At 41.6% G+C, this 24,634-nt stretch overlaps 3 protein-coding genes across 3 annotated transcripts in view; 1 reads left to right on the top strand and 2 right to left on the bottom strand.

Annotated features, from left to right (window-relative positions):
• Window positions 1–11,140, bottom strand: part of LOC115398929 (calcineurin subunit B type 1) — a 29,268-nt gene extending 18,128 nt beyond the window's left edge. The window contains exon 1 of the mRNA XM_030105989.1: window positions 10,840–11,140. Within this exon, the coding sequence (XP_029961849.1) occupies window positions 10,840–10,842 (3 nt within the window). The 5' untranslated portion in view covers window positions 10,843–11,140. The remainder of the gene's footprint in view (window positions 1–10,839) is intronic.
• On the bottom strand, window positions 7,590–20,905 carry cnrip1b (cannabinoid receptor interacting protein 1b). The gene is made up of 5 exons (XM_030105990.1): window positions 20,523–20,905; window positions 19,226–19,370; window positions 16,740–16,931; window positions 9,008–9,012; window positions 7,590–7,602 (listed from the first exon to the last, which is right to left on the bottom strand). Exons 1-3 carry the CDS (start codon window positions 20,699–20,701, stop codon window positions 16,767–16,769), a joined length of 489 nt encoding a protein of 162 aa, XP_029961850.1. The 5' UTR covers window positions 20,702–20,905; the 3' UTR covers window positions 7,590–7,602; window positions 9,008–9,012; window positions 16,740–16,766.
• Window positions 20,906–22,103: 1,198 nt separating this feature from the next.
• The window catches only part of kcnq5a (potassium voltage-gated channel, KQT-like subfamily, member 5a), a 109,233-nt gene continuing 106,702 nt past the window's right edge, over window positions 22,104–24,634 (top strand). The window contains exon 1 of the mRNA XM_030107193.1: window positions 22,104–22,690. Coding sequence (XP_029963053.1) covers window positions 22,350–22,690 — 341 coding nt within the window. The 5' untranslated portion in view covers window positions 22,104–22,349. The remainder of the gene's footprint in view (window positions 22,691–24,634) is intronic.

Raw genomic sequence — 24,634 nt, 5'->3', positions numbered from 1 at the left:
GCAGCCTACGAGCACTTTTGAAAACAGTTAAGCCTAAACAAAGAACAAAAAAAAAAAAAAAAAGTCCTGAGCGTATGGCATCACACGTGAAGCCTATTAGAAGTCATGCATCACATATAGCATAAAATATTTCAGATTAACATAAAGGCGCTTTAAGTCAAAAAGCCATCCACACACACGGCATGGTGAAATGTGTGTGTATGTGGATTTGGCTCATGTTCAGCAGTCACATCCGCATCCCATCCCATCCAACACTGCGGTGTCCACTGAGCCCGAGTCTGATTGCTGGCAGAGTGAGGCTGGACACTTGCATGCGAGCCAGTGAGCAGCCACTGTTTCAGAGAGGAGGGGGCGATGGGATGGGCTTCCTGTCAGCTAAGAGAGGGAATGACTGAGAGAGACAAATGCCTTGGGCGAGGAAGCAACTGAAACTCCCCATCAAGGAAAATACCAAAATGTGGGGCAGGAGATGTATGGACGATGGCTGGACTGGACATGAACAGCGTGGCTCAATTCAAGAAGCCAAGTCCAGAGAGAAGCGACCTACAGTGGTCAGAAAGTTACGCCGATCAGGTCAGCCAGGCCACTGGTGGCTCGGAGCTAACATGCTGTGCAGCCTTCGCAAGCCAATTCCACAAAATTAAATAATTAGACAGAAGTAGCGTGTGGGGGAATAGAAAACGGACTTCAATTGAACAGAACATTTTTATTGCTTCAGCAGTGTCACAGTGGTTTATGCTGTCATCCAGATTCTTGCACATGCTCAACTACCATCGGTGAGAGCTGCCATGTAAAGCGCTCGACCAGCACCGGGAGCACTCGGGGTTCAGAGACTTACTGAAGGACAAGTACACTTCAACACATGAAAAGGACAAGATGGGGGAACTCTGAACTGGAAGACGATTCACTCGACCAGCTGAGCCAAACCAGTGTTCTCAGTCATGAAATGCAAATTTAAACACAGCTGAACCATTTTCAGTGAGAGCACTGCATAGTGGTCATATCTTAAATGCATTTTGAAAATGTTAAATGAACGAATGCTAGTGTAGATTTGAACCAACGTCCCCCCTTACTAAAGGCTAAGACTTGTGCAAGGATGGAAAAATAAATCAACAAAATCTGAAGATAATTTTATAAAACTGTACAGTGTACTGGAATGATACTGAACAGGAGGTCCGAGGTCCTGCTGCAGAAACAATCTTCTTTCAAAACCCTACATTGCAAAAACATTGGTGAAAAAAAAAAAAATTGGGACATGAAGTATTGAAAAAGTAAAATCATCTGAGTGGTAAAGATGATCTAGAAGTGCAAACGAAATGCGTGTTATATTTTGATCATTATTTGTTACAAAGAGTGAGCGGGAGTTATGTCATCGACTGACCTACCATCGTGCTGCCGTGTAACAGCACAACAGACTTAACTCACCAGAAGTTGTGGTATTTTAAGAGCAGCGAGGAGAAAGAGGTGACATAGGATTAGCCGGGAGAGCGCCTTAGCATTTGACACCCTATCAGGAAAGCGGACCCAGCCGCGAGCGTAGCGATCAGAGGTTGACATATAACATGGTTTTCCTCTCTGGAACAAGATGACAGAGGCTGAGCACAGCTAGTTGAAGCGATTGGTTTCCCGTGGAGCTCAACATGTAGCACGACTGCACCATTACAGGGGTTGGGTATCCCATTGTGGATCAGTAATAGTAACAACTGGACACATTATTGATTCCTGTAAGGAAACGTTTTTTGTTTCCTCCCTTACACAGCAGCACAGCTTATTGAAAATGCATAAGCATGCATGCAACAATTTCTAAGCCTTCCAGGATAAAAAAAAAAAAAAAAGACCTTGGTCAATGCAACAACAGACAACTGCTGATATAGTATTTATGCATAAGTGTGCAACAGTAGAAGCGAGGGAGCACCTGACTGAGATGAATCTGAACTACCGCCGGTGCAACACTGAAAGGAGGAACTTAACGGAACACCGCCAACACTATGTCTGCAAAAATGTGACAAACATGTTCAACATTAAGCATCATATTTAAGAAATGCAAGCATTCACAATGAGCAAACACCACCAGAAAAATGAAAAATTGACGAGTCAGCGTGTCCTCTGAAAGAAGACGGCAAATCTCAACTCACTGCAAACATCTACCGAATCATTTACCAAGAACCGACCAATTCCCAAAGAACAGGTTTTTGTGTAGCATGCATGGTTTCAGAGAAACAATACAACTATTATCACACGAACGAGGAATGTGTTGTCTGTTCATGCCAAATGCATCAAAGATGATTAACAGATAAATCTTTATGCAATTAGTGAACTTTGGGAGCCCTGGAGGCATTGCTGTTGTTTTGATTATTCTCCAAAAACAAATTACCTTCTTTACAGGACCTAAAGGCAGTCATGTGGTGTGTACATACTCCTAACAACATCCTTGACATCCACGCTGAGCAAACTGCTAGCTGTAGGGTCTCTGGAGGTAAATAGATTTACCGCAAAGCAGATTTGTTTTGCGGATTACAGGTTTACTAACTAAGGCCTGCATTAAGTCACTTCTCTTGCCAGCAAGAGTCAGTAGTAACTTCTGTCATAGCCTGTCTGGTGACCCACACCATGTAGATATTGTTTTGGCAATTGTGTTTGCACCTTTAGAGCGCAACAGAGCCCAGTAGATAGAATAGAAAATCTACAGCAAAAAAAGGGACATGCATGAAGTGAAAAAAAGCATACAGTATACACAGAGAGCAACAGAGAGAGAGAAAGAGAAAGACTCATGTTGGCTCATCAATAATGCATGCTTCATTCAGAATCAATTAGGCCTTAGCACACAAAACACATTTTGCATAATGAAGAGTCTGGCATCGTAGCTGGTTCAGTAGCAACGCGAGGGCCGACCCAAAAACCCGGCTAATTATAGACCTGTGGAACCCAGTCACAACACTAAAAGAGCAGGGGGTGCAGTGCAGCGCAGGGGGCAGCAGACTGGGGAGGGCTTCTCTGAAGCTTTGGCAGAGCATGACAATGCATTCTCATCTCATGACATTAAAAAAAATCAATTAAATGATCACTTCTTAAAATTTAGTACTTTGCATGAGGAAAACCTAAATTCAGAGGAGAAAAATCTGTCATCCCATCACAGAATGTTAGCAATTGACCAAGACTTTAAAGATCGAAAACTTTCACAGCTGTATCGAAGATGAAATCTCTATTTTACATCTTATTTTACACAATATGTGCATTTGAGGATCTTGTGCAATTAAATTAAATAGCCATGTCACAGACAATTACTCTCAATTGCAGATTGAAATATGTTGATGATAAAGCAAGCTTTTGATAAGAAGCGTGCACGCCTATCTGTACATTTGACTTGTGGCAGGAAACATACTTCACACAATATGGGCATTTAAACTGCAGTGGCCTCGGAGCACACCCAGTGCAATATTGACCGTGCTGGCATGGAGTCGTGACAAGTGTAAATCCTAAAAATTAATATACACTGCAGTGTCTGCACTCAGCAAATTAGTGTAGCATGGCAAATGCAAGACACGCACATCGTTCCTTGAGTGTACAATGAACCAAATCAGACAATGTTCAGGTTTTGAAAACCAGGCTGAAGACCCACCTTTTAGTCTTGCTTTTATCTGATATAATCCATCTTATTGTTATCTGTTAGCGTTCCCTTGACTGGTTCACTTGTACCAATCCTCATATTCCTGTTTATTTTTTGTAATTTTTTTTAACTCGTATTATATTTTATGTTTGTGTGTGTGTGTGTGTGTGTGTGCGAGTGTAGAGCGAATGAAGGGGTTTCTGTGGGGTATGGGTGGTTGGGTGGGCTCTGGGAATTGTTTTTAACCTGTGAAGCACTTTGAATTATTTCTTGTATGGAAAGAGTTTTAGAAATAAGCTTTGATTTGATAATATGTGATGCCTGAGATTTGGGCAGGGCCATATGAGCTCCACTCCAGACACATGCTTGGTTCCGCACGGTTCATCACGGTTCATCACTGGCCATTTTTGTCATCGATGAAAACATGAATGGTGCGGATGGCCAATGATAATGAGGTTTTCTCCGCCCAGTCACATGATTGGTTCAGTGAGAGCAGCTCTCATTATCATTGGCTACTGGCTGTCAAAGCGTGGACGAATGCAATCTATCAAAAAGTTTGTCGACCACGTTTCATTAACAGGGATGTGTACCAAGCCCCAGTACTAAATGAGCCCCGTGACAAAAATGTTTTAAATACCGAAGGATCAACAAGCACTGATGGTAATGATTCTTTTAATGGCAGTTCAGAACAATCCTCCCCAACCTTGCTTGCATCATTTACTGCTTTAATTATTTTTTCGCTGACTGGCGACTGTATGTGAAAAAGCTTTAAATGCTTAGCAATGCATTTAAAAAAAAAAAAAAAAAAAAAACAGTGCAGGAGGTAAGAAGCGCTTATGGAAGTGAAGTATTTTTCAAAATAAAACTCAATGCAGACAAATGCAAATTAAATGTACACTGTCCAAATAAAACTTATATTCTCCCTTTGCAGCCTGGCACCAAATGATCCACACACAGTTTAGTCTCACAAATAGTTGTTATTCAGTGTAATCATCACATTAGTCTAAATAAAGGATATTTGCTCAAGAGATTGCTTAATTGATTTCTTTCAACATTTTTAAATATTATTTAAAAAAATCTGAATAAATGCCTAAAAGAATAGTGTTAAAGTACTAGATCAATAAGCTGTATTATATATAAGTAGTAGTGCTGATAAAGTCTCAATGATGCCCATCATTATTCATATGTATCTAAGAAAACTTATTTTGTGATATATACATCTATATTCATGGTACTACAACCAAGTGAGATATCATGCATGACATTACAAATGGACAAAAGCACAGTGGAGTGATCCACACTTCCTTTCATTATTAAGGAAACATCTCAGCTATATGTGGGTAACCATTCAGATGCCTCTGTATCAGAGTCCATATACAAGACGTAGCTGTGAGCACATGAGTAGGTCCAGTGTTGTTCTCTTAAAATGGACTACAACCATTCTGGAGAACATTATAAGCATTATGAGTATTATTTCTCCAACTGTGTTACTCATACTTCCATACATCCTTTAACTTAAGAAAGGACACTGAAAAGAAATCGATGAATAATAAATGAATATCTTTTGAGGATATTCCAGGCTTTGGGGAACAGTGGTGGACCTTTCTGAGATTTCGAGAGAAAAATCGTCACATTATAACACAATAAAAGTTAAAAGTTACAGTTTTTGTTGGTCGCTCGTCTTTCTTTACGTCACTGTACAATTAAGCAGTTTAGTGAAAATATTGTTGGCTAAGAAAAGATATGGCAAATGATGTTGTCCTCTAGCATTGTTGGAACTTGTGAGGGATAAAATGACTGTTCCACATCAACCAGAAGACCATCGAAAAAGCAACAAACTGTGTGTGTGTGTGTGTGTGTGTGTTTGTGTGTGTGTGTGTATACACACACAGGGAATCAATTAAAACAGCATTCCAGTTAAGCACATCTGTGTGTTTAGCTTGGCATGTTTGAGATACTTTTCCACACAATGCAACTCACTGACGCATTGCTTCTGAGGTGAAATAGAGAGTTTTGTGTGTGTGTGTGTGGTGTGTGTGTGTGTGTGTGTGTGTGTGTGTGGTGTGTGTGTGTGTGGGTGTTGTGTGTGTGTGTGGTGTGTGTGTGTGTGTGTGTGTGTGTGTTCAAGTCAGCCTTATTTGTTGTGTGTTTTCTTCCTGCTGTGCTTGCATGGTTAGTTCAAGGACCACACGACTTCCCCTCCTCCACACAGACGCGTCCCTAAATATCAAGCTTACCATATAGCTGAGCCTGATGATAAACACACTCAGACCTCTGGAGTCACAGCAGAGCTGGGCTATACTTTCAGACTAGTCTTTAAATAGATTTCACCCCTCCATTTTTCAGCTCAACTTCACGCAGCAGGCAAAACCCAGGCCAATAACTGGCTGACTCCACAATATCAATAAAATAACGAAAAACAGAACAAAAAAACCCAACACTGCCGCTCCACTCAGAGTGAAGAATTCAAATGAACTGCTCCAAGGTTATAGTTTTTTTTTTTTTTTTTTACTCAGGGACTCGGTTATTGTTCTGTTCCTCAAAAAGAAAAAAGAAAAGTACCTTTCATCTATTTTATTCTTTTTGTAATATTGCTTGGACAGCTAGGTTTCTGTCACTTTCACAGATGTGTGTGTGTGTGTGGTGTGGGTGTGTGTGTGTGTGGTGTGTGTGTGTGTGGTGTGTGTGTGTGTGTGTGTGTGTGTGTGTGTGTGTGTATCTGCACCAGATTTGGGAGTCAAGTGCAAATATGAAAATAATTACCAAAATCTCAGCTGCCTGAAGGAACTCCAGCAGGGCTAATCCTCTCAGCCATTTCTATCCCCGTCTTGGGCTCGTCTACAAAGGCTTTCAAAGGCCTCATAATGCTGTGTAAACTAACAATGCTTAAATCAGCTTATGAATTAACTTAATGGTGATAAAGCTAGACTGTATTCTCAAAGTGTTGAGAACACAGAAACAGGCACCGGTCATTTTCACCGAAGGACTCAACAGTGAGTTGTAAAGAAGGTCCTATCAGAGAGATGAAAATGACAATGTAACGCACAGAGTGCTTACTTGGAATATTTCCGTACATTTTCTTAATTTAGTGGATTGATTTTGAATGTAACATGTCAAAACAATGACATAAAAAGGCACCAGATGTTTTGTACAGGATTGACAGCACGACTGCAAACAGGCAGTAAACAGGCAGACTTCAGCCAAGTTTCTCAAACATTCTAAACATTGCGCCCAAAGTATGTTGTAAGTATATTGTCTGTGGAGGGATAAAACTGTTAAACTTGTTCTCACGCCTTTTAACCATCATAAGTACAAATTGAAGTTGAAGTGTGAAACACCTTGTACTCTGCAGTACTGTGAGGTTAGCATTTAGCCTTCAAGCACAATGCATTCAGGCTCATCGTATCCCATTAACTTCACAAAGCCTTTTTCTTCAACTCTGTCATGTGGAAAGCAACTCTAGCAGGGCATTGTCGTGATAAACTATTTTGAGATGGGGAAAATGCGACAACCTTAACTGATTTCAAACTAACCTGAGCACTGCTCACAGCTACAATCATCATTACATGATATTCAAATATTTGTGGTTGATGTGTTTGATACTGTTCATTTTCTAAATAAACATGTAAATTTGGTTTTTAGTTAGTCATCATACAGTGGAGGCAAATTGCTGCCTGTAGTATGGATAGTGGTGGGCAGGTAAAAATTAAGCGACACCTCTTATATAGACAAAGAATTAACCGGCTAATAGTTCTGGGCTGGTAATGGTGTGGATGACTAAACGTTTCTGTCAGGTGGTTGTTGTCAGGTAAATTAGGGTCACATGACCACCACAAGATGAAATAGTCAAATTTAGGCCAGGCTAAAGAAACGAAAGTACAGACCACGGTAACCCACTGGCATGAATAAGACAGTAGACTTAGATTTACACATCGATGTCTTGTAATCCTAAACCATGTACATTCTGAACTACTCCATGTTAGTTTGAAAATGTACTCTCCTTCATATTGCTGCCTATTCTTTGTTTTTTGTTTTTTTTTTTTCTACAATGTAGGTACATATCGGAGGTAGAGAGAGGCTATTTGCAAAATTAAACAATAGTTGCAAAAATTGTCAATATCTTTGCAACATTACTTAGTAACATGTTCTGACTGGGGGGAGAAAATGTATAAATTCAGACAGCAAAGTGAAGCAATGTTAAGGCTGCAAACCTACAGCAACAGCTGGTAAATCAGGTCGTGGAAGATGGTGCAAATTTGAAATAACACTGATTGAACATTACATGATTCTACTAAATTTATTATATTTGTTGTGTGCATAATGCAGTTTTAAAATAACAGTAGTTACATACACGTTACATTTGAAAGTTAGCTCAGGGCAAATATGATTTGTCTAAAACCCAATCAGACAAAGATCACTGCCTTTTACCAACAGTTGGTTTAGTTATCCGACTGCCCACCTACACAACACACACACACACACACACACAAGACACAAAAAGGAACCTTTGACCTCTGACCTTATTGAACATTCTCTCATGCTGTGTATCACACTGCAAAGGAAAGCCACTCTCACAGTGCCACATGGATGAGCCTTGAAACTTGATTCACTGCGCACAGAGGGCTGCACAAATGATATTCACTGGTGTGATCTGACGTGAGTTTGGCCAGTGACTGCTGGCTGCAGCACAATGCCAGGGACTGCAGAGCTGCACTGGCCAGTGAGGAGAATAAATCCAGATTGAGTGGGTATGGTTGGAAGTGCAGTGTGGATCACGTAGTGTTGATCATCACTTCTGCTGGTGGTTCACTGTGGCTTTTATCTCTTTTACATTAGCTACGACTTCGATCCTTATGTGGGTGGCGCTTGATTGCTAGGCAGCATATGGTCCCCTTAGCATCAGATCATTCCACGACTGCTTAAGCACTGCATGTCCCCTGCCCCCAACCTCCCTTGCAGCTGAGAAGAACACATTTTCGACAAGTCATAAGTTGGTGTAATGTGTTTGTAGGTGTGAATGTCCTTAGTTTTTTGCCCACTATTAGAGTTTCTGACACTGCTGCAAGTGCAACACCCCAAGGTGGTCAACCGAGACGGGGTGAATTTTCTCATTCTTAAACAGTAAAGACGGCAACATTACTGTTTTTAATGTCAAATCTATCCTAACACTTGTGTGGTGCGACTTTGCTTCTATTAATAGGTGAACATTTTATTTACTCTTCACATGCTATATAACCCTCAACAGTAATCTTGTATGATAATAGAGTCAGAGGCTGGTGTTAATGGAGCAATAGGTCAAACAAAACACATGCTCCCAGATTAGTTAACCAAGCTACACTGCTTTGCAGAACTGATTCACTATCAAGGCTGAAGCTTCATCTCTAAAACCCCCCAAAAAACCACAGCTTCCTCTCCACTTAACTGACTTGCATTGATCCAACAACCAGTTCTAAGAAAACAAAAAGAAAAGGAACTTTAGTATAAGACACAAAAGATATTCGTGGCATTGCTATAGTCTGATTTATTAGATCACTAATACATTCAATTTTGAGAGGACATGCAGATCAAAAAGTGAGACCAGGGGTTTAGGCCAACCTTGGCATTTTACAAATGAAAAATAAAATTTCACTGGTGTTTTTCATTATTATTGTTTTGTGGCAAAATTGTCACAGTAACACTAACATTTGTTGATACTTTTCAGTCAACTCTTAATGGCAGACCTTGGGCTTGTGCCAATATTTAACAAATTTGAATTTATTAGGTACCAATCTGCAGTGTTGCATGAAGCAAAACCCAAAACAAATAAAACCTTTCACAACCAGGATGATGGAAAGACATGAACTAGGTGTTAAAATTCAGCCCTTTCTTGTCCAGACAGAAAGAAAGAGTAAAGTTGCCTCAACTGGGAAGTTGGAGAGTACACTTCATCTCTACTGCTAAACAATGAGAACATTAACTAATCAGAACTGGAGAAGTGTTCAGGGCTTCTGATAATGAATATGGGAGGGGTTATATAATGAGAGTGTTACACATTTCAGCGCAGTTATTCCTCTTAAAACAGACAAGTCATGTCATATTTGATTCAACATCAAGTTGAATGTAGATCGGAATCCTTCATGGATGCTGTTGTCTGCTGAGGTCCACTCCTGCGGCATTGACTGCCAGCAGATCTGACCAATTCCTGCTCCCCATCCCACGCACCCACTTAAAAAAAGAAAGGTGATGGATGCATTCTCTGTGGTTGGCCCTATTGATATTTTTAAAACGGGCTTCTAAAGGCCAACCTCTTTTCTTTGGCTGCTTTTGTCATGTCAAAGTCGTCGCTATTCTTGGAATATTAACTCTAGCTTGTCCAACTGTGCGTTGTGATTTTGTCCGAACTGCATTATGCATCGCTCCTGTAATCACAGCATCTGCAATACCTGTCCATCCCGAGTGTACAGTGTCTTGTAGCATGCAGTTTGGGGCGATTTACTTGGACTTGTTACCAAGCAACTATCAACATGAGAAGGCATCTACATATGTGTTGTGTGTGTGTGTGTTGTGTGTGTGGTGTGTGTGTGTGTGTGTGTGTTAGAAGCAATCCAGTGGCCTGCTATTGCAGCCTCCTTGAACCCCTGTAAATAGATACAAATGTAGCTCGGGCCTTCCCATTGCCGCTTACAGTTCCGAATGAAACATGTAGCAACTATCAACACAGCGTCAGTCCACCAACACACACACACACGCACGCACGCACACACACACTGGACATTAATGTCGCTGGGCTGCATATGTAGCCTCGGTTTTCTGCAGAGCGGCTGCGAGCGGACACGTAACGAGCAGCCGCTACATTTTTCCTGCCTGGTACTAAAAATGTGTCACAATTAGTCGCTAGCCGGGGCCTAATAAGCGGGTATTTTTGTCACGAAAACTAATTTGCACGGGGCCTTTTACTGCTGAAAAGGAGTGCAGGCTGTGCCGAGAAGGGATTAAGAAAATATCTGGGCCACAGGCTGTAGGCTACTGTCAGCCCTGGGGTATTGCACAGAGCAAGCACGACGGGGAGCCAAAAGTGGGTGAGAAAGCGTTTTCCTTCTCGGCTGTCGAGTGTTAGCGCGGCAGCCGGAGCCCCGCGCCGAGCAAGCGCCTGTCCCGAACGCCACATTATTCGACACGGTGGAGCACAGGCCCGCCTGCCGCTGTGTTTACCCAGTCGGCGGAGGTTGAAAATAGGAGCCGATGCCGCTTACCATCTTGCAGGTCGGATGATGAAATCCAGGCGATGTAACGGAAAAGGAGGTTCAGCAGGAGTCGGTAGGCCGCCGAGCTGTGGCGAGAAATACTAAAAAAAAAAAAATAAAAATACGCGTACGGCGCTCTCTCGGGTCTATGTCCTGGCTTTATACCCAGCTTCGAGCTCTCTTCGCCGACTCTCTCTCCTTTAGCGAGGCTTTCACACTGCAGTGGCTAAGGGAGGGAGACCCGCTGGGAGGGGACAAGTAAGCGGAGGAGGAGGTTCGCTTTGACAAGCAGGCGGGTGGCGGAGGGGAGGAGAGAACGGGCGAGGGGGGGAGGTGCAGCAGTACTGTACATCCGGGAACCGCAGCTTCCACTTATTTATTTATTTATTTATTTCCTCCACTCCGGAACTGGTTGTACGTGTGCTCCCTCTAGTGGCGGTACTGAGGCAAAGGCACACTTATTTCTCCATTGAGACACGAGGCCGGGGGTTTGCACATTCATGACACAAAACAGCTCCTTCTGGGACTTTCCACCAAATCAAAATTTGCTGGAGCCTCAAGACACATTTAACCTTTGAAATTAAACTAATTCAGCTCTTAAAGTTTCACGGTTTTGATATATGAGCACAAACTGTGTCTTATATTGCATGTATGAAGTTTCAATTACAGTGTTAGGCTGATGAAGGTGATGAACTGATTCAGTGTTGATGAAGGTGAACGTTTTAATAAGATAAAGGAAATAAGCTGTTGTGGAATTTTTGGTGATCAGAGCCAAAGATGATGAGTCAAGGTGTTGACGCTGCACAAGGAGGATTATTCAGGATTGCAGAGGATGCACACACAAATCCGCTGATTGACAGCAAAGCTGTTGCTCCGAGGAGAATCCAGCCCGGACTCTGGCATAACTTCCGGCCATGCCATGTCATATAGCCAGATCTCATGGACTAGCGGAACGTTGTTTCTCAGGTGAAACAAATTGGTTCTCAGGGGAACGCTCCTGATGCCAAGTGACTTCAGACAAAACAGAGCAGCCTTCGCCCTGTGTTCCTGAGGACTTGAAAGCAAAGCATTATTCCATATCATAAGCAAAATCAATTCCTAAAGGAAAATGCGAGCAAATAATACTGTTTTAAGGTCTGTTTTAATGGGGGTGACTATAAACCTCAATTTGACCTAGATATGCAAATGAGCAGCTATGCACATAAGATGATGACGTCACTTAGGACTTTTATGACTGAGTTTGCAAACAAATGTATCAGTTTTAAAGCAACATTGTTTTTTTTTCAAAAGAATTAAAGGGACATTATATTGGGTTTTATTTTTAAGCATTTAATGTAAATCTTATTATTTCACATTATGATTTCAATAAATAATTATGACTTTGCAATATGTACAACAAACTCCCATTCAATTCAATTCAGCTTCATTTATATAATGTCGAGTACAACGCAGTCATTTCTGGGCACTTTTACAGATGAAACCCCAACAGTTCCACATAAGCTAGCATAAGCAAGTGTGGAAAGGAAAAAACAAAACTCCCTTTTAAAAGAAAAGTGGGCACTACAGTCGAAAGAGAGAGAGCACAGGACCAGAAGAGAGACACAGGTCAGCAGTCCTCAGATGTTCAGTTTGTTCCTCAGGTCAGTAGCGTACGAACTAAAGACTGCTTCACTTTTTTCTTGTGTTCTGACTCACATTAAACCTCTTCCTGAGGACCTTCCTGACATGTATTCAGGCCCAAGACCATTCAAAGATTTATAGACATAAGTCAGATTTCTAAGTCAGTACTTTGACACACAGGCAGCCTTTGCAGAGCCTGAAGGTCAGCTGTACTGTGATCCACCCTCTTTTTGTTGGTGAGGACTCGCTCTAACGTTCTGGATGAGCTGTTTTTACTGAGAGCTGGAAACACAATATTACAATTACTCAGCCTACTGAAAATAAATGCATGAACGAGTTTCTCTGAGCTGACGTACTGTGGAGGCATGTAAGTCAGGCCTTTTGGATTGACTGATGACCATAAAATTTCCCGTAGCCTCCCTGTGTGTTTGCAATGGGATGAACTGGTGACCCTGGTGACCATAGATGAATAATATTTATGTTGACCAGCTACAAACCTTGCTCTGTATTGTGGACCAGACCTTTCTTTTGGAGTTTGCATGTTCTCCCTGTGCATGTAGGGGTTTTCATCGGGTACTCTGGTTTCCTCCCACAGTCCATGTTGTGTGAATGTGATAATATGTGATTTCCTGTCTCTCTGTGTCATATGTAACCTGCTTTTGCCCATGTGTTGGCTAGGATTCAGCTAACGGATAGAAGATGGATGGAATAATAAATAACCCTGAAATATAGTTCAGCTGGGTGGTGCTTCAAGTTTCACTCCCCCCAAGGGTTATTACTCAATTTGTAATATTAATACTTTACAGAGTAAAACATTTCAAAACCATTAAATAAATTCACAATGTATGAATGTGTGAATTAAATTTTCAGTGAATTTAATTTAGTTTCTAATACAGCGGAATTCAAAATATGAGCTGCCTCAATCAAAACTGCAGTAGTGGGCAAACAGACTTTTTGTTTTAATTCAGTTGCAGATATGCAGGCCTTCATCCAATATATAATTTCTGAGTTTCATGTAAATCTATGTATATCTTCTAGAACGATGAGGTGAATGAGAAGAAACAACAGCCTTGATGTTATCTGAAAAACGGTATACCTACTAGAATTGGCTCATTTGTCCTGTAAGACTATTTTGCATCATTGGAGAGTTATGAAATTACTCAAATAAACTGCAAGATAATCTGTAATTACATAGTATTGTGATATTACTGATGAGCAGGTCTGACAGTGAACATTGCCACCAAAGGTTCAACAGAGGCATAAATAATTTTTCACACACTGCTCCTTTAAGCAGCATTGAATTTCCTGCATGTGTTTGTTTGTGCTGATTTTCAACTTTTTTATTTATTTTATTGTTATATCACCTCTCTTTTGTATTTCAGATTTATTGTGTCAACGTTAGACATGCCCACACTATGATGCTTAGATTTTGCTTGTGTGTCGTCCTGACCGATGTGTGTTAGTTAGATTGCCTTTGCAGTCACCTGATGGGATTAGCTCTTGGGTTCCTGCTCTGGATCACTGAGCAAGCTCCTTGACCCCAGCAGCTCCCTCTCAGGGCCCTGAACCGTTAAGGTTAACTATGAATAGGGTGGGTTCAGTGCAGAGAAGTCCTCAAGAGGAATCAGCACTTATAAATTAAACATGAACGTGAGGTTAATTGGGGAGTAAGTTACAGATGAGTCCAGGCACTTGAAATGTGTGCAGATGTGCTTAACGTGAGATGATTTATCATTTTGTTCATTGTAACTTGGTCTGGCAGTGTGGGTGTGCGTGGCTGAGCGAGCTGTCTGCGTCTATATGTTTGGACTGAATCATGTCATGTTTTTGTTTTCGCATCAGTGATTCCTCATCAAAAAATAAATGATACGTATATCTCCAGCAGATATTCCCGATAATAATTAATTTATATGGCATTTACCAGTTTTAGGAATTTTATTCACACATCTTATTAATTTTCTTTACAACTTAATGTATAAACAATAATTATGCTTTTTTTTTTCAACAAAAAATGGTAAAATAATTAGAGGAGCTTATATTTGAAACAATCCTACAAGAATAACATAGACGAGCCATTAAATACAATTTCTATAAATTAACATAACATAAACCTATAGGATCATAATTTTTTTTCAGAGTCTTACTATCTGAATGCTATCTTTTCTGTTTTCAGTCAGTTTCCATTCAATTTTTTGTTTTAGTTGCATGAAATATTACTCAGAAAATATAATCTTTTATTTTTTTTTTCCATGTCATAGTCCAAAATTTTCAGAACAACAAGCTTCACTGTGAGTAATAACTAAGCTGCTGTCACTGAAGAAGGAACCTTTCTGGGGAGAAAGTAATGCTATTTTTCCAGCAGTGACCCAATATGCACATCAGATGAAGGCAGCTGATCCAGAGGGAAAATCTGCTTTATTGTCATTAACATTATAAACAAATCACTCATCACAAAAAGGTATATTGTAATAAATGCACATTTGTCCTCTACAAACACTGCACCATTTCGTAACTTTTTTGTTCTGCTGACCTCTTGCATAGATTAATTTTCTTTTCCAATAAAAATATTTTATGTAATTTCTAACAAAATTCACACAATAATAACATTTCACTGTACAAAAATACTATTTTTTAAAACAAGATTTACCGCAGGAAATAGAAAAAGATCTTTAAGACAAGTCAGTCACAACCTATGCTGAAAATATACCAAATACCTCACTTCAACATGTTTCGTAAGAGGTAGAGAGAACAATCACACCTCAGTTAGGGGGTACGAACCAAATCCAGAGTTCCTTTTTGCACATCTGCATTACACCGAACATGAGAAGACATCACAAAGCAATCATCCTCACAGCGACACAACAGGTTTCACTTCAAAAGAGTGGCTATTTTTTTCCAAAACAGTTGAGATCTATGCAGGAGGTTTGATGCTTAAGAGGTGCTGAGTCAGACAGAGCTGCTCTCCCATGTCACTACGGAGGGATGTGGGCTGTAATGTGTTTTGGAGAGCACATATACTCCTTTTTTTCAGGGAAACAGAAGCATGAAGAGCTGGACCAAATGCTTTTAGAAGCCACAGAAACAGTCGGTTACAGTCGAGGGGATACTTTGATGAATCAAACTGAGCAAAGGATCAATGCATTAAAACTAAGGAAATTTGTGTTTTGTTGTAATAATACTTAGCAATGAATCATATAACTTTTAAGAGCCTGTTCATTTGTAGGGATCATATATTTGTGGGAGGTGATCTGAGTTTGCTGGCTGTGCCAATTAAAAATTTGCCAAATCCTCTTTGCCAAAGTGAAAACTTCTTTTCTAAATTCCTGTCTGATGTTATTTGGTGGATTGAAGTCTGAAGAAACTAGAAATATTGACAGTTTAACATTTTAAACATTTAGCATTGTTCGCCTGCGGCAGAAGCACGGCAGCCTGGCTCTTCCTCCACTCCTCACCACATCCACCCAACGACCCAGGCTCAACATTACTTTGCAGCTGATTGTTCCCACCTGGGGTGGCAGAAGCGCAAAACCAAGAGTCGATACTGTCAAGAAAAGCTGCTTGGCAATGGCAAAAACGATCTGCCAAATTTTTCAGAAGCGCATCCCACAAACTCTGCTGCTCATCCCACCTCGCAGAAAACTACCTGTCAAGTGCATCAAGCAACGAACACGGCTTTGTATTGGAAATGATTTCTTTTAGACAACAGCTGAATCTTTCTGATACCTAAAAACACAAGTTGGTTGAAAGCATTTGTCTTGCATTTAACTATATTATTAATGGAAACAGACAACAGTAAATGTGATTTTCTGTAAATGCGATACTTCCCTTTAAGGTGCTTTGGAGCTTTTTGAGAACCTGAAGAAGTAGGGAATATCTGGAAAAGTTTGGATATTAAACTCTCTGCAAGTATGAACAACTTTAGGAACATGAACACATCAGTATGAGCACCATTTGTAACAAAAAAACACACACACACACACACAGGCAACCTCACACTGGAACATTACTGCACATCCACTTAAAAGTCTCACATTAAGGGTTACAGACGTCCATGAAAAGAATACGTATCTCAAAACGATGTTGTGGCTTTCAAAACACTCTTTCACAAAAACAAAAGCGTCAGTCTGCTCAGTCACAGGAGGAAAACTGGCAATGGAAGAACTGCACCACTTCTGCATAAGTCATTTTCTTTTAGAACAACTTCAGATTTCGGGATGACGCAAAGAACAAAGAACACAATAAAGCCACGTCGGAGGATTGTTTTGACCATTGCATACTACGATACACACCATCTCTTTGTAGGCTGTTAGAGGCGGTCAGACAAACATCTCCTTGTTGACCCACATGAGCGTGCGCGTGTCGTTGGGTTTGCACTCGTACTCGATGCTGTTGAAGCTGTTCCCCCACTGGCAGTGGTCCCTCTTGTTGTAGTTGTAGTATTTCACCTGCCACACTGTTTCAAACATCCCCGCCTCTGTGAACTGAAGCACAAACACAGCTACCATGTTAAATAACACATATCACATATTTGCAGCGTTTCTGAATATTTAATTCATAGTGACAGTGTATTAGTGGAGTGTGTATTGTAGTATGTAAAAACTGTAAAAAACAAAAAAGGTCTATATAGACACTATAGTGAAATATCACGTACATATGTAAACATATACAGTACAACAACTCTGAGCGGTTTGGTAATATAGACACACAGGAAGATGGGAACACTCACACACTCCAGGACGAGTGAGAAAGTCAATCAGACAGTGACTGACACTGTATCATGTGTGAAACCGTGAGAAGGTGAAATGAAGAAGAGGCATACTGACACGACAGATGGACACAAACATACACACGCACACACGCACACACACACACTACCATCCCAGTGCCTCTGGAGCGTGCGCCCAACATATGGGTTATATAAACACAGATGCTCATACAAGCAAAAAATGTATGTAGAAACAAAATACATTATGGAAAGCTTTACTTTTCAAAAAGAATCATCACAAGCAGTCAAAGAAACAAACATTTAGGTGAACAAATCCTCGACAGCAGATGTTCACATCAAGAACGACAGCTGCTTCCTTAACGCATTTTTGTCGTGCTGCTCGTTGGAAAGGTTTGCTCACTCGACACTGGGAAGTTTTGTTGTTGATGATAATAAGACCTCACACCCTACGTGAGACATATTTATGGGTGAGAGTGTGTGTTGGTGCTGCAGGTGAGTGCTGCCAGCAGCGGCTGTAAGAATCATACATACTGTACTTTTTACATTACAGCATTACAATAGTTTAAAAAAATTAGGTTAGGGTTTAGAGTTAGAGTTATTATTCAGACGGGTTGGTGACCCTTTGTTTGCTCTCAGTTATAAACATGCACAAAGCAGTGTTTTTGTCACAGCATTAACTCTGATTATGACAGTACAATAACATTGAATGTATTTGTAATTTTTCCTGCTTGTAAAGTAGAAAATCCTTTATTAGTCCCACAGGGGGAAAGTTCTAACGTCACAGCAGCACAGAGACGGCGCTGACGTCAGTCACCAAACACAAGTCAGCTTCTGTTTACTGATCAACAGAGCAAAGTGTTTAGAAAATGGATGGTTGAGGATGTTCATTTGATTCCAAACTTATATCCCCAACACATCGTCACGTACCAACTTCAGCAAAGCCATAAACATGGAAACATTTTCTGACTGTGAGAAAAAGGCAGCAGAGAAACTGTAACCGTGGCAACACATCCACGTCTAGCAGGACCAGCATTTGGCCTTTAACCTTTTAGGGGATTGTGAGAATGTTATGGGAAGCAGCTGTGAGGAGACAGATGTGAGTACTTAGTGTACAAAGGAAAAGGGTGGAGAAAACTTTTTGTTTGTTTGTTTTTGCTATTGTGAATGAATTCAATTCAATTCAAGAATCAAACTTTCTCTTAAGTCTAGCTTTCTTAAGAAGGCTGTGCCAAACCTTTAAAGCACTTTATTGTTCCTGTTATAGGTTGCTATATCTTGCCTAAGATTGCTGGAGAAGGGAAGAAAAGAGAGGTGTGGTCACACCATCTCTGTCAAAAAAGATTTGAACTCCTGCTATTTTAATATTAAGGTTAATATTATTTTATTTAATTTTGAGTGAGTCAAATGGTAGCATAATAATCTATATAAAACAATGCAATCCCACACCAAATGCTTCTTTTAATGTAAATTAGTTTGAGTATAAAAAACCAATTCAATATATTTTAATATAACTCAGAAAGAAGTTGAAATTTACACAGAAATATAAGCAGTAATGATACTGTATTAATCCCCTCATTTAACCCATTCTATTTCCATATGCAGGCGCTGCCACATGTAGGAGCTGATGATGGTCAAAGGTCCCAGAGAGGTGACCTCTCAGCTGGTTTGGAATTGAACCAGCAGACGTCTGCTTCTCCAGCCTCTATGTTTCTCTGCTCTACTAGAATTGTGCCATCCAAAGGAAATAAACCTGAAAAAGTTGCGATTTCTATGAAAAATGTGAAGTGAGTGTCTTGTTTAAGCTTTACTGGATCATCTCATGGGCCACACTGAACCCTCTGTGGAGCCAGTTCTGGGGAACGGGCCATATGTTTGACACACCTGTCTGAAGCGTTGTCCTGTGACCGATGCCGTTTTCCAGAGAGACTTATGAGGTACAAGGGGAAGGCTTTGGGATTAAACACCTCAACTCTCAAACACACCGCTCCACACACACCACCTGCCACTTCAACTAATCTTCCAGTTGCATGTGAAAGAGCATTTCCATACCTGTATGTTGATTTGAACAGGTTGCCTCTCTCCGCTCTTGGTATGCGCCACCCCCTCTGTGTCATACTGGCCGCTGTAGACCACAGACTGCGGGTCTTTGGACTGCTGCTCCAGAGGGAAGGTCACGCCGCCCACACTCATCGACCTGCACAACAAAACACAGGCGCTCCAAGCTTATTTCATCCTGTAAATGTAACATTTACCGTGCACGTGGATAGTCAAACTAATAAACTGGGAGGGAACAGAGTGTTCAGCTGGCGAAGTCAGTCTACAGCTGTGTATTCATGTGTTCATAAGCATGTCCCAAATTCGGGTCACCACCTCCTGATGATGCATCATTGCATGTGTAACCTACATTTATCCTTTTTTTTTTTAACACCATAGTGCTCATTGAGGCATGTTCCACAGTGGGGCAGTTGGATAGCCGACATTAATCTCTATTTTGAGATGGGGGAATACAACAGCATTCATTACATAATCGTGAATTGCAGGCAGATCACAGTAGGTCATTGACACGAGGTCCTAATCTGTGGTGGATTTGACGTGGAGCCAATTGGAGGGTTTACGTTGCCTTCAAATGACCCACGTACAATCCTGTACTGCTCTCCAGCTCAAAAAAACAAAAACACAAAACATTTAGGCATAATAACTCGCCTGATCCCTGTATGACAAAATGCACAAGAGCTGATTTTACAGCATGTTTTATCCTCTGCGCAGCTTGGAGATCAAAAGATTTCAGCTCCTGCAGCCCTTTAGTGCAGCCTCAGAGCATGCATGTGCATGATAGTCTGTCTTTTGAGTGCAGTGGAGGACACAGCCTCATCTCTGCTCCCTTCAATCAGGATAACCGTCGAAGAAATGCAACTAATTGTGTCGGAAAAGAGCAAGGTACCGGGACAAAAACACAGCTTTGAAATAATATAAAAGATAAAAAATAATAAGAAGAATTTTGTATGAACAACTTCCTAAAAGATTCCAGTATAGAGATTACACTGCTCAGATAGGAACATCTGTATAATCCTGCTGGACCCATGCTGCAGGAAAATGAAAAGATTTGCTTTAATAGAGATGCGATGATAAAACACAGCCTTCATTTGGAGGGCGCCGTTCACAAAAATCAAGTCATGCCTCATCAATTACACATGTGTCACTAGTTATAGTCTCTCGAGAAGAGAATTATAGTAATAAAGTAGCAGGAATACAGAGATCTGATTTGCGCCCTCCAGAACAGGTGCAGGTTCACCATCGCGGTGTGTTTGGGCTCTGACCGGGTCAGGATAATCCGTGGGTTACCTACGTGGCCTGGACCGCTCCTGGTTTCACCACCACCTCGATTTTGTATTTGGACCCAGTCAGCAGCTTGATGGTCCGGGTCTGTCCAAACCGCGCGCCGTCGGATTTGAAGTAAACCGCCGTGTTGTTTGGAAGCATCTTCAATGAAATCCCAATTTTGACAATCTGCGGAACGTCGGCCATGTTGCCATATAGCTAAGATATTTCCAGGATCCGTGGGATTGCAGGGAGCAGTGGATGTCTCTCAGGTGTTGAGGAATCCGGGCAGACGGAGAAAAGCCGTGCGGAGAAGTCCAGAGACTGACGCGCGACACAGGAAATTGCGCCGCGCTCCGTAATCCCGTCCAACCTGCAGCATGCGCCTTAATCCCGGCCAATGCGCTTTCTCTCCCTGGAAATCTGTCAGCCTCACTCACAGCCAACTCTCTGTCCGCCATACGGCGACCCCTCCTCAACTGCATTTTTTTTTTTTTTAATTATCAATTTGGCGTTATTTTTTTTTTTCTGTGAGTAATTTCAGGCAGTGAACACCACGAGTCCTCTAAACATCACAGGAGCAAATAAACACACGATAGACTTTAAACAAACAGAAAAACCGAAGCAAGAAACTTCTTATCTTGAGTATTTTACAATAAAAAAACAGCTATTACACACAATAATTATGACTTCAGATCGTTTAGGGATTAATGGTTATTGGTTAATTACCAGAAAATCCAGATTTTCCACATCAGTTGAGACGTGGATCATTTTAGTAGTTGGCCACTAGAGGTCAGACTTGTATCGCATCCAGAAAATTCCACAAACGAAAACCCAATTGGAAAACTTGAAAGAGGAGCGAGAGGCCACTGCTCGTTCCTCCCACGAGTACCTATTAGGAGAGAAGCAGCAAATTTCGCCCCATGAATCTTTTTGATTACAAGTGAAGCAAAAGAAAACAGAAGCGCTGCTTAAAAAAGGGACAACAGAATATGTAATCAGTTCCATGGAGAAATGAGTCCATTATTAGGACCAAGTGTGGCATTCAACTGTTTCATTAATGTTCAATAAAAATAAATAAGACGAGTTATAATCAACAAAGAAATAAAAGATTGGTTTAAAGTAGTTTGGAAGTCTAGTCAAGTTTTCTTCAATTGGTGTGTTCATATTTCAGCGTAAAGCCAATTTTCTATGTTCTTCAAAGCACCAGTCGCTCATAAAAAACGAGCCAACCTGATTTATTTGGTTATTTATTTTCCCCCCTGACATTAACAGACCAAAACTTTGCCATTTTTCATTGGGCAATGTTGTCAACTACGTCACATTGCGTCATTTATGCACGTGTGTCTGTTGACGTTTCATTCACTTAACGTTAATTAGACAGATTTCAGTGTGTTGATGAAGTCTCGTTTGATTGTGTTCGTTTCAAGAGCGTCCGAGAAAACAGTGACTGTCAGGACTGCGCGCAGCGGAGGCGCACCGGCTGCCTCCACACACTTTGAGAGAAAAGAAAGAAAGAAAGAGGCAACACAGCGAGTGAGAGTGATCTGGGGCAGCAAGGGAGGGTGGGAGAGCCCTCCCCCCGCCAAAAGTCTCCATGTATCCACTCCTTCATAACCCAACTCCTTTCACGCGCTGCGCAGATGGCCAAAGTGTCCAAGCCGGACAGTGAATCTGCCCAGACCGCCGCATGATGACCAGATAAGACTTCCAGCTTTCCTCCTCGGCGTTTCTTTTGACCAACTGTAAAGTGTGAGTCAAAGTAGTCCAGACGCCCTCCGTGGCACGACACTTCGCTACATGTGACCGTCCACAGGTCTCCCCGTGCGCGCCCCACGCCTGCGCTGGTGATGCCATGCCGCGAAGTCACACCGGCGACGAGAGCGGCGGCACCGGACTTTGGCTGAAGACCTCGGCGGTGCGTCGGGGACAGGACTACCCGCTGAAGGATGTGGAGTCTGGACGGAGGACCATGAACAACGCGGTGCGGGTCGGGGACGGGCTCCTGTCTCCCGGCGCGGCAGGTGCGCCGGGCGCGGAGAGGAAGCAGGGCGCCCGGCTCAGCCTGCTCGGGAAGCCGCTCACCTACAGCGCGCAGAGCGGCCGCAGGAACGCGCGGTACCGGCGCCTCCAGAATTACCTCTACAACGTATTGGAGAGACCCCGAGAGTGGGCTTTCGTCTACCACGCATTTGTGTGAGTACTTCTCCCTCCAAACCACTTTAAATCTCACCTTTTGTCCGTTTTATAACAGTTTGCGCACTTTTGCTGGAATTAAGTGTCTTAACTCTGCTTAGGCAAACGTTGATTGAGCATTTAACACGGAATAAATATGGTCAAAATATAGCTCCTTGATACATTTTTGAAATATGTTTTTGATTATTGGTTATAATAGGATGCTGTTTACATGATGCGTTCATGAAATCCAACTAAATGACTGATACACAATCACGCGCACAGCAACAGTAAAGAGACAAACGCACTCTTTCTTTTTCTCTTTTTATTCCTTAAAGAGCTTGGCAGTTATTGTTAATGCATCACGCTCTATAAGCCTGTGCTCATGTCTTTGTACTGCAATTGATTTTTTTTATTACTATGAGTCAGCACAAGATTTCCATTGAGCAGAATCACCTGTTGCTGTAACTACAACATGCAGAAACACTGTAGGCACAGCAGCTGAAGCTATTAGATTGTAATGATGGAATTTAATGGTAGTGAGGGTAATTTATGAGAGTGATGCAGCGAACCTTCTCAAGACAGTCACAATATGAGTATATCTCCCTTCAATTATTTTCAAAACACTGGAAGCTCCCACAGATTCAAGGCTTCTCAAGAAGGTCAGGAAGCTGTCACTGAGAAGGGTGAATGCAACTCCAACTGCTGCTCTCTTGCATGATCTCGAGTCTTTCATCACCGCTTTAGACAGAGAGCGGCTATGGGAAAAGTCTTAAAGAGCCCATCTTAAAGCTGACATGCTCCAGTTTCAGCTCCTCAGTGACCACTGTTGTCTTTTCTCCTGGTGTGATAAAACTTCATGAGTAAAATGTCCATCTTTAAAAAAAACAAACCACTTCCAGGTTGCTCCTGCATCATGCAGTTTTGATAAATCATTTCGCAGATTGTTGTTGAGGCTCGAGCTGGAGGTTTTCTGGCTTGTGTCTGTCAATGTCTTCTTGGTCTTTGACTTGATGCTCTTTGGTGTGGGTAATACATGTCAACAAATCACTCACATCCACAGCGGTGGTCTGGATGGTATCATCTCAATTATTACTCATTTGAAATGATTCATGTCCATGGTGTTTTTTGCATTTTGCTTCACATTAACTGGGTCGGTTGTCAGTAACATAGTTAAGTTTAGGTTTCCATCAACGGTCTTATTTTGTTGATTTATCTGTTGATTTAGTAGCTGTTTAAACTCGAAGTAAAGCAATTTTTTAATCAAATATGACTTCAGAGGCATATCTCTTCAACATGATTGCTCTTAATGCAGACTTGTCAGAATATTTCGGCTCCACATTCCGTTTTTACAAGCCACACACTGAATAACTGCCATATACAGTGTGAGGAACTTGTGGATTGCTTCAAGATGTAGCTACTGTCTACTTCAAAATACATTAAAGACCCGTGAAAAGAGTAAAACTAATCAATATTGGACATATTTCAGAATTTTTGTAAAAGATTCAAGAGCGGTCTGACCCCATCCATCATTCTGTGCTACTGTGAACAGCCAGCAGCCATCCAGACCTACTTCTTCATGTGTTCTCTGTGTTCTTTCAACATTGCAGTCAGTGTGTCACGGAAGTCATAAACCATGGTCACTTGCCTGAGAAAAGGCTCGTACAGCAGTGGTGGCTCCAAGAAATCACACTTGTGTCTGCAAATTGATTTGTATGCATATAATCAATGATGCGTCGGGTATGCTCTTTATTTCCCAAGTGCATTGATGAATCAGTGCACTCCTTGACACCGGCATGCCCACCTAGGGCAGCAGGGCTGCAGCGAAACGCCACGTCCCTGTGACGTTCCAGCTGAGCCCCGACGGACGAGGAGCGCTGTGAGAAGGAAGTGGAGCTGTCAGAGGAGGGGCCGCCGGGCCGGATGCTGACGTTTTATTTGCTCAGGCGGGACAGCTGAGGTCGC

The sequence above is a fragment of the Salarias fasciatus genome, chromosome 13 (assembly GCF_902148845.1).
Source record: "Salarias fasciatus chromosome 13, fSalaFa1.1, whole genome shotgun sequence".
Lineage (NCBI taxonomy): Eukaryota > Metazoa > Chordata > Actinopteri > Blenniiformes > Blenniidae > Salarias > Salarias fasciatus.
The sequence above is the reverse complement of the archived record's forward strand: the minus strand, read 5'-3'. Positions and strand labels throughout refer to the sequence as shown.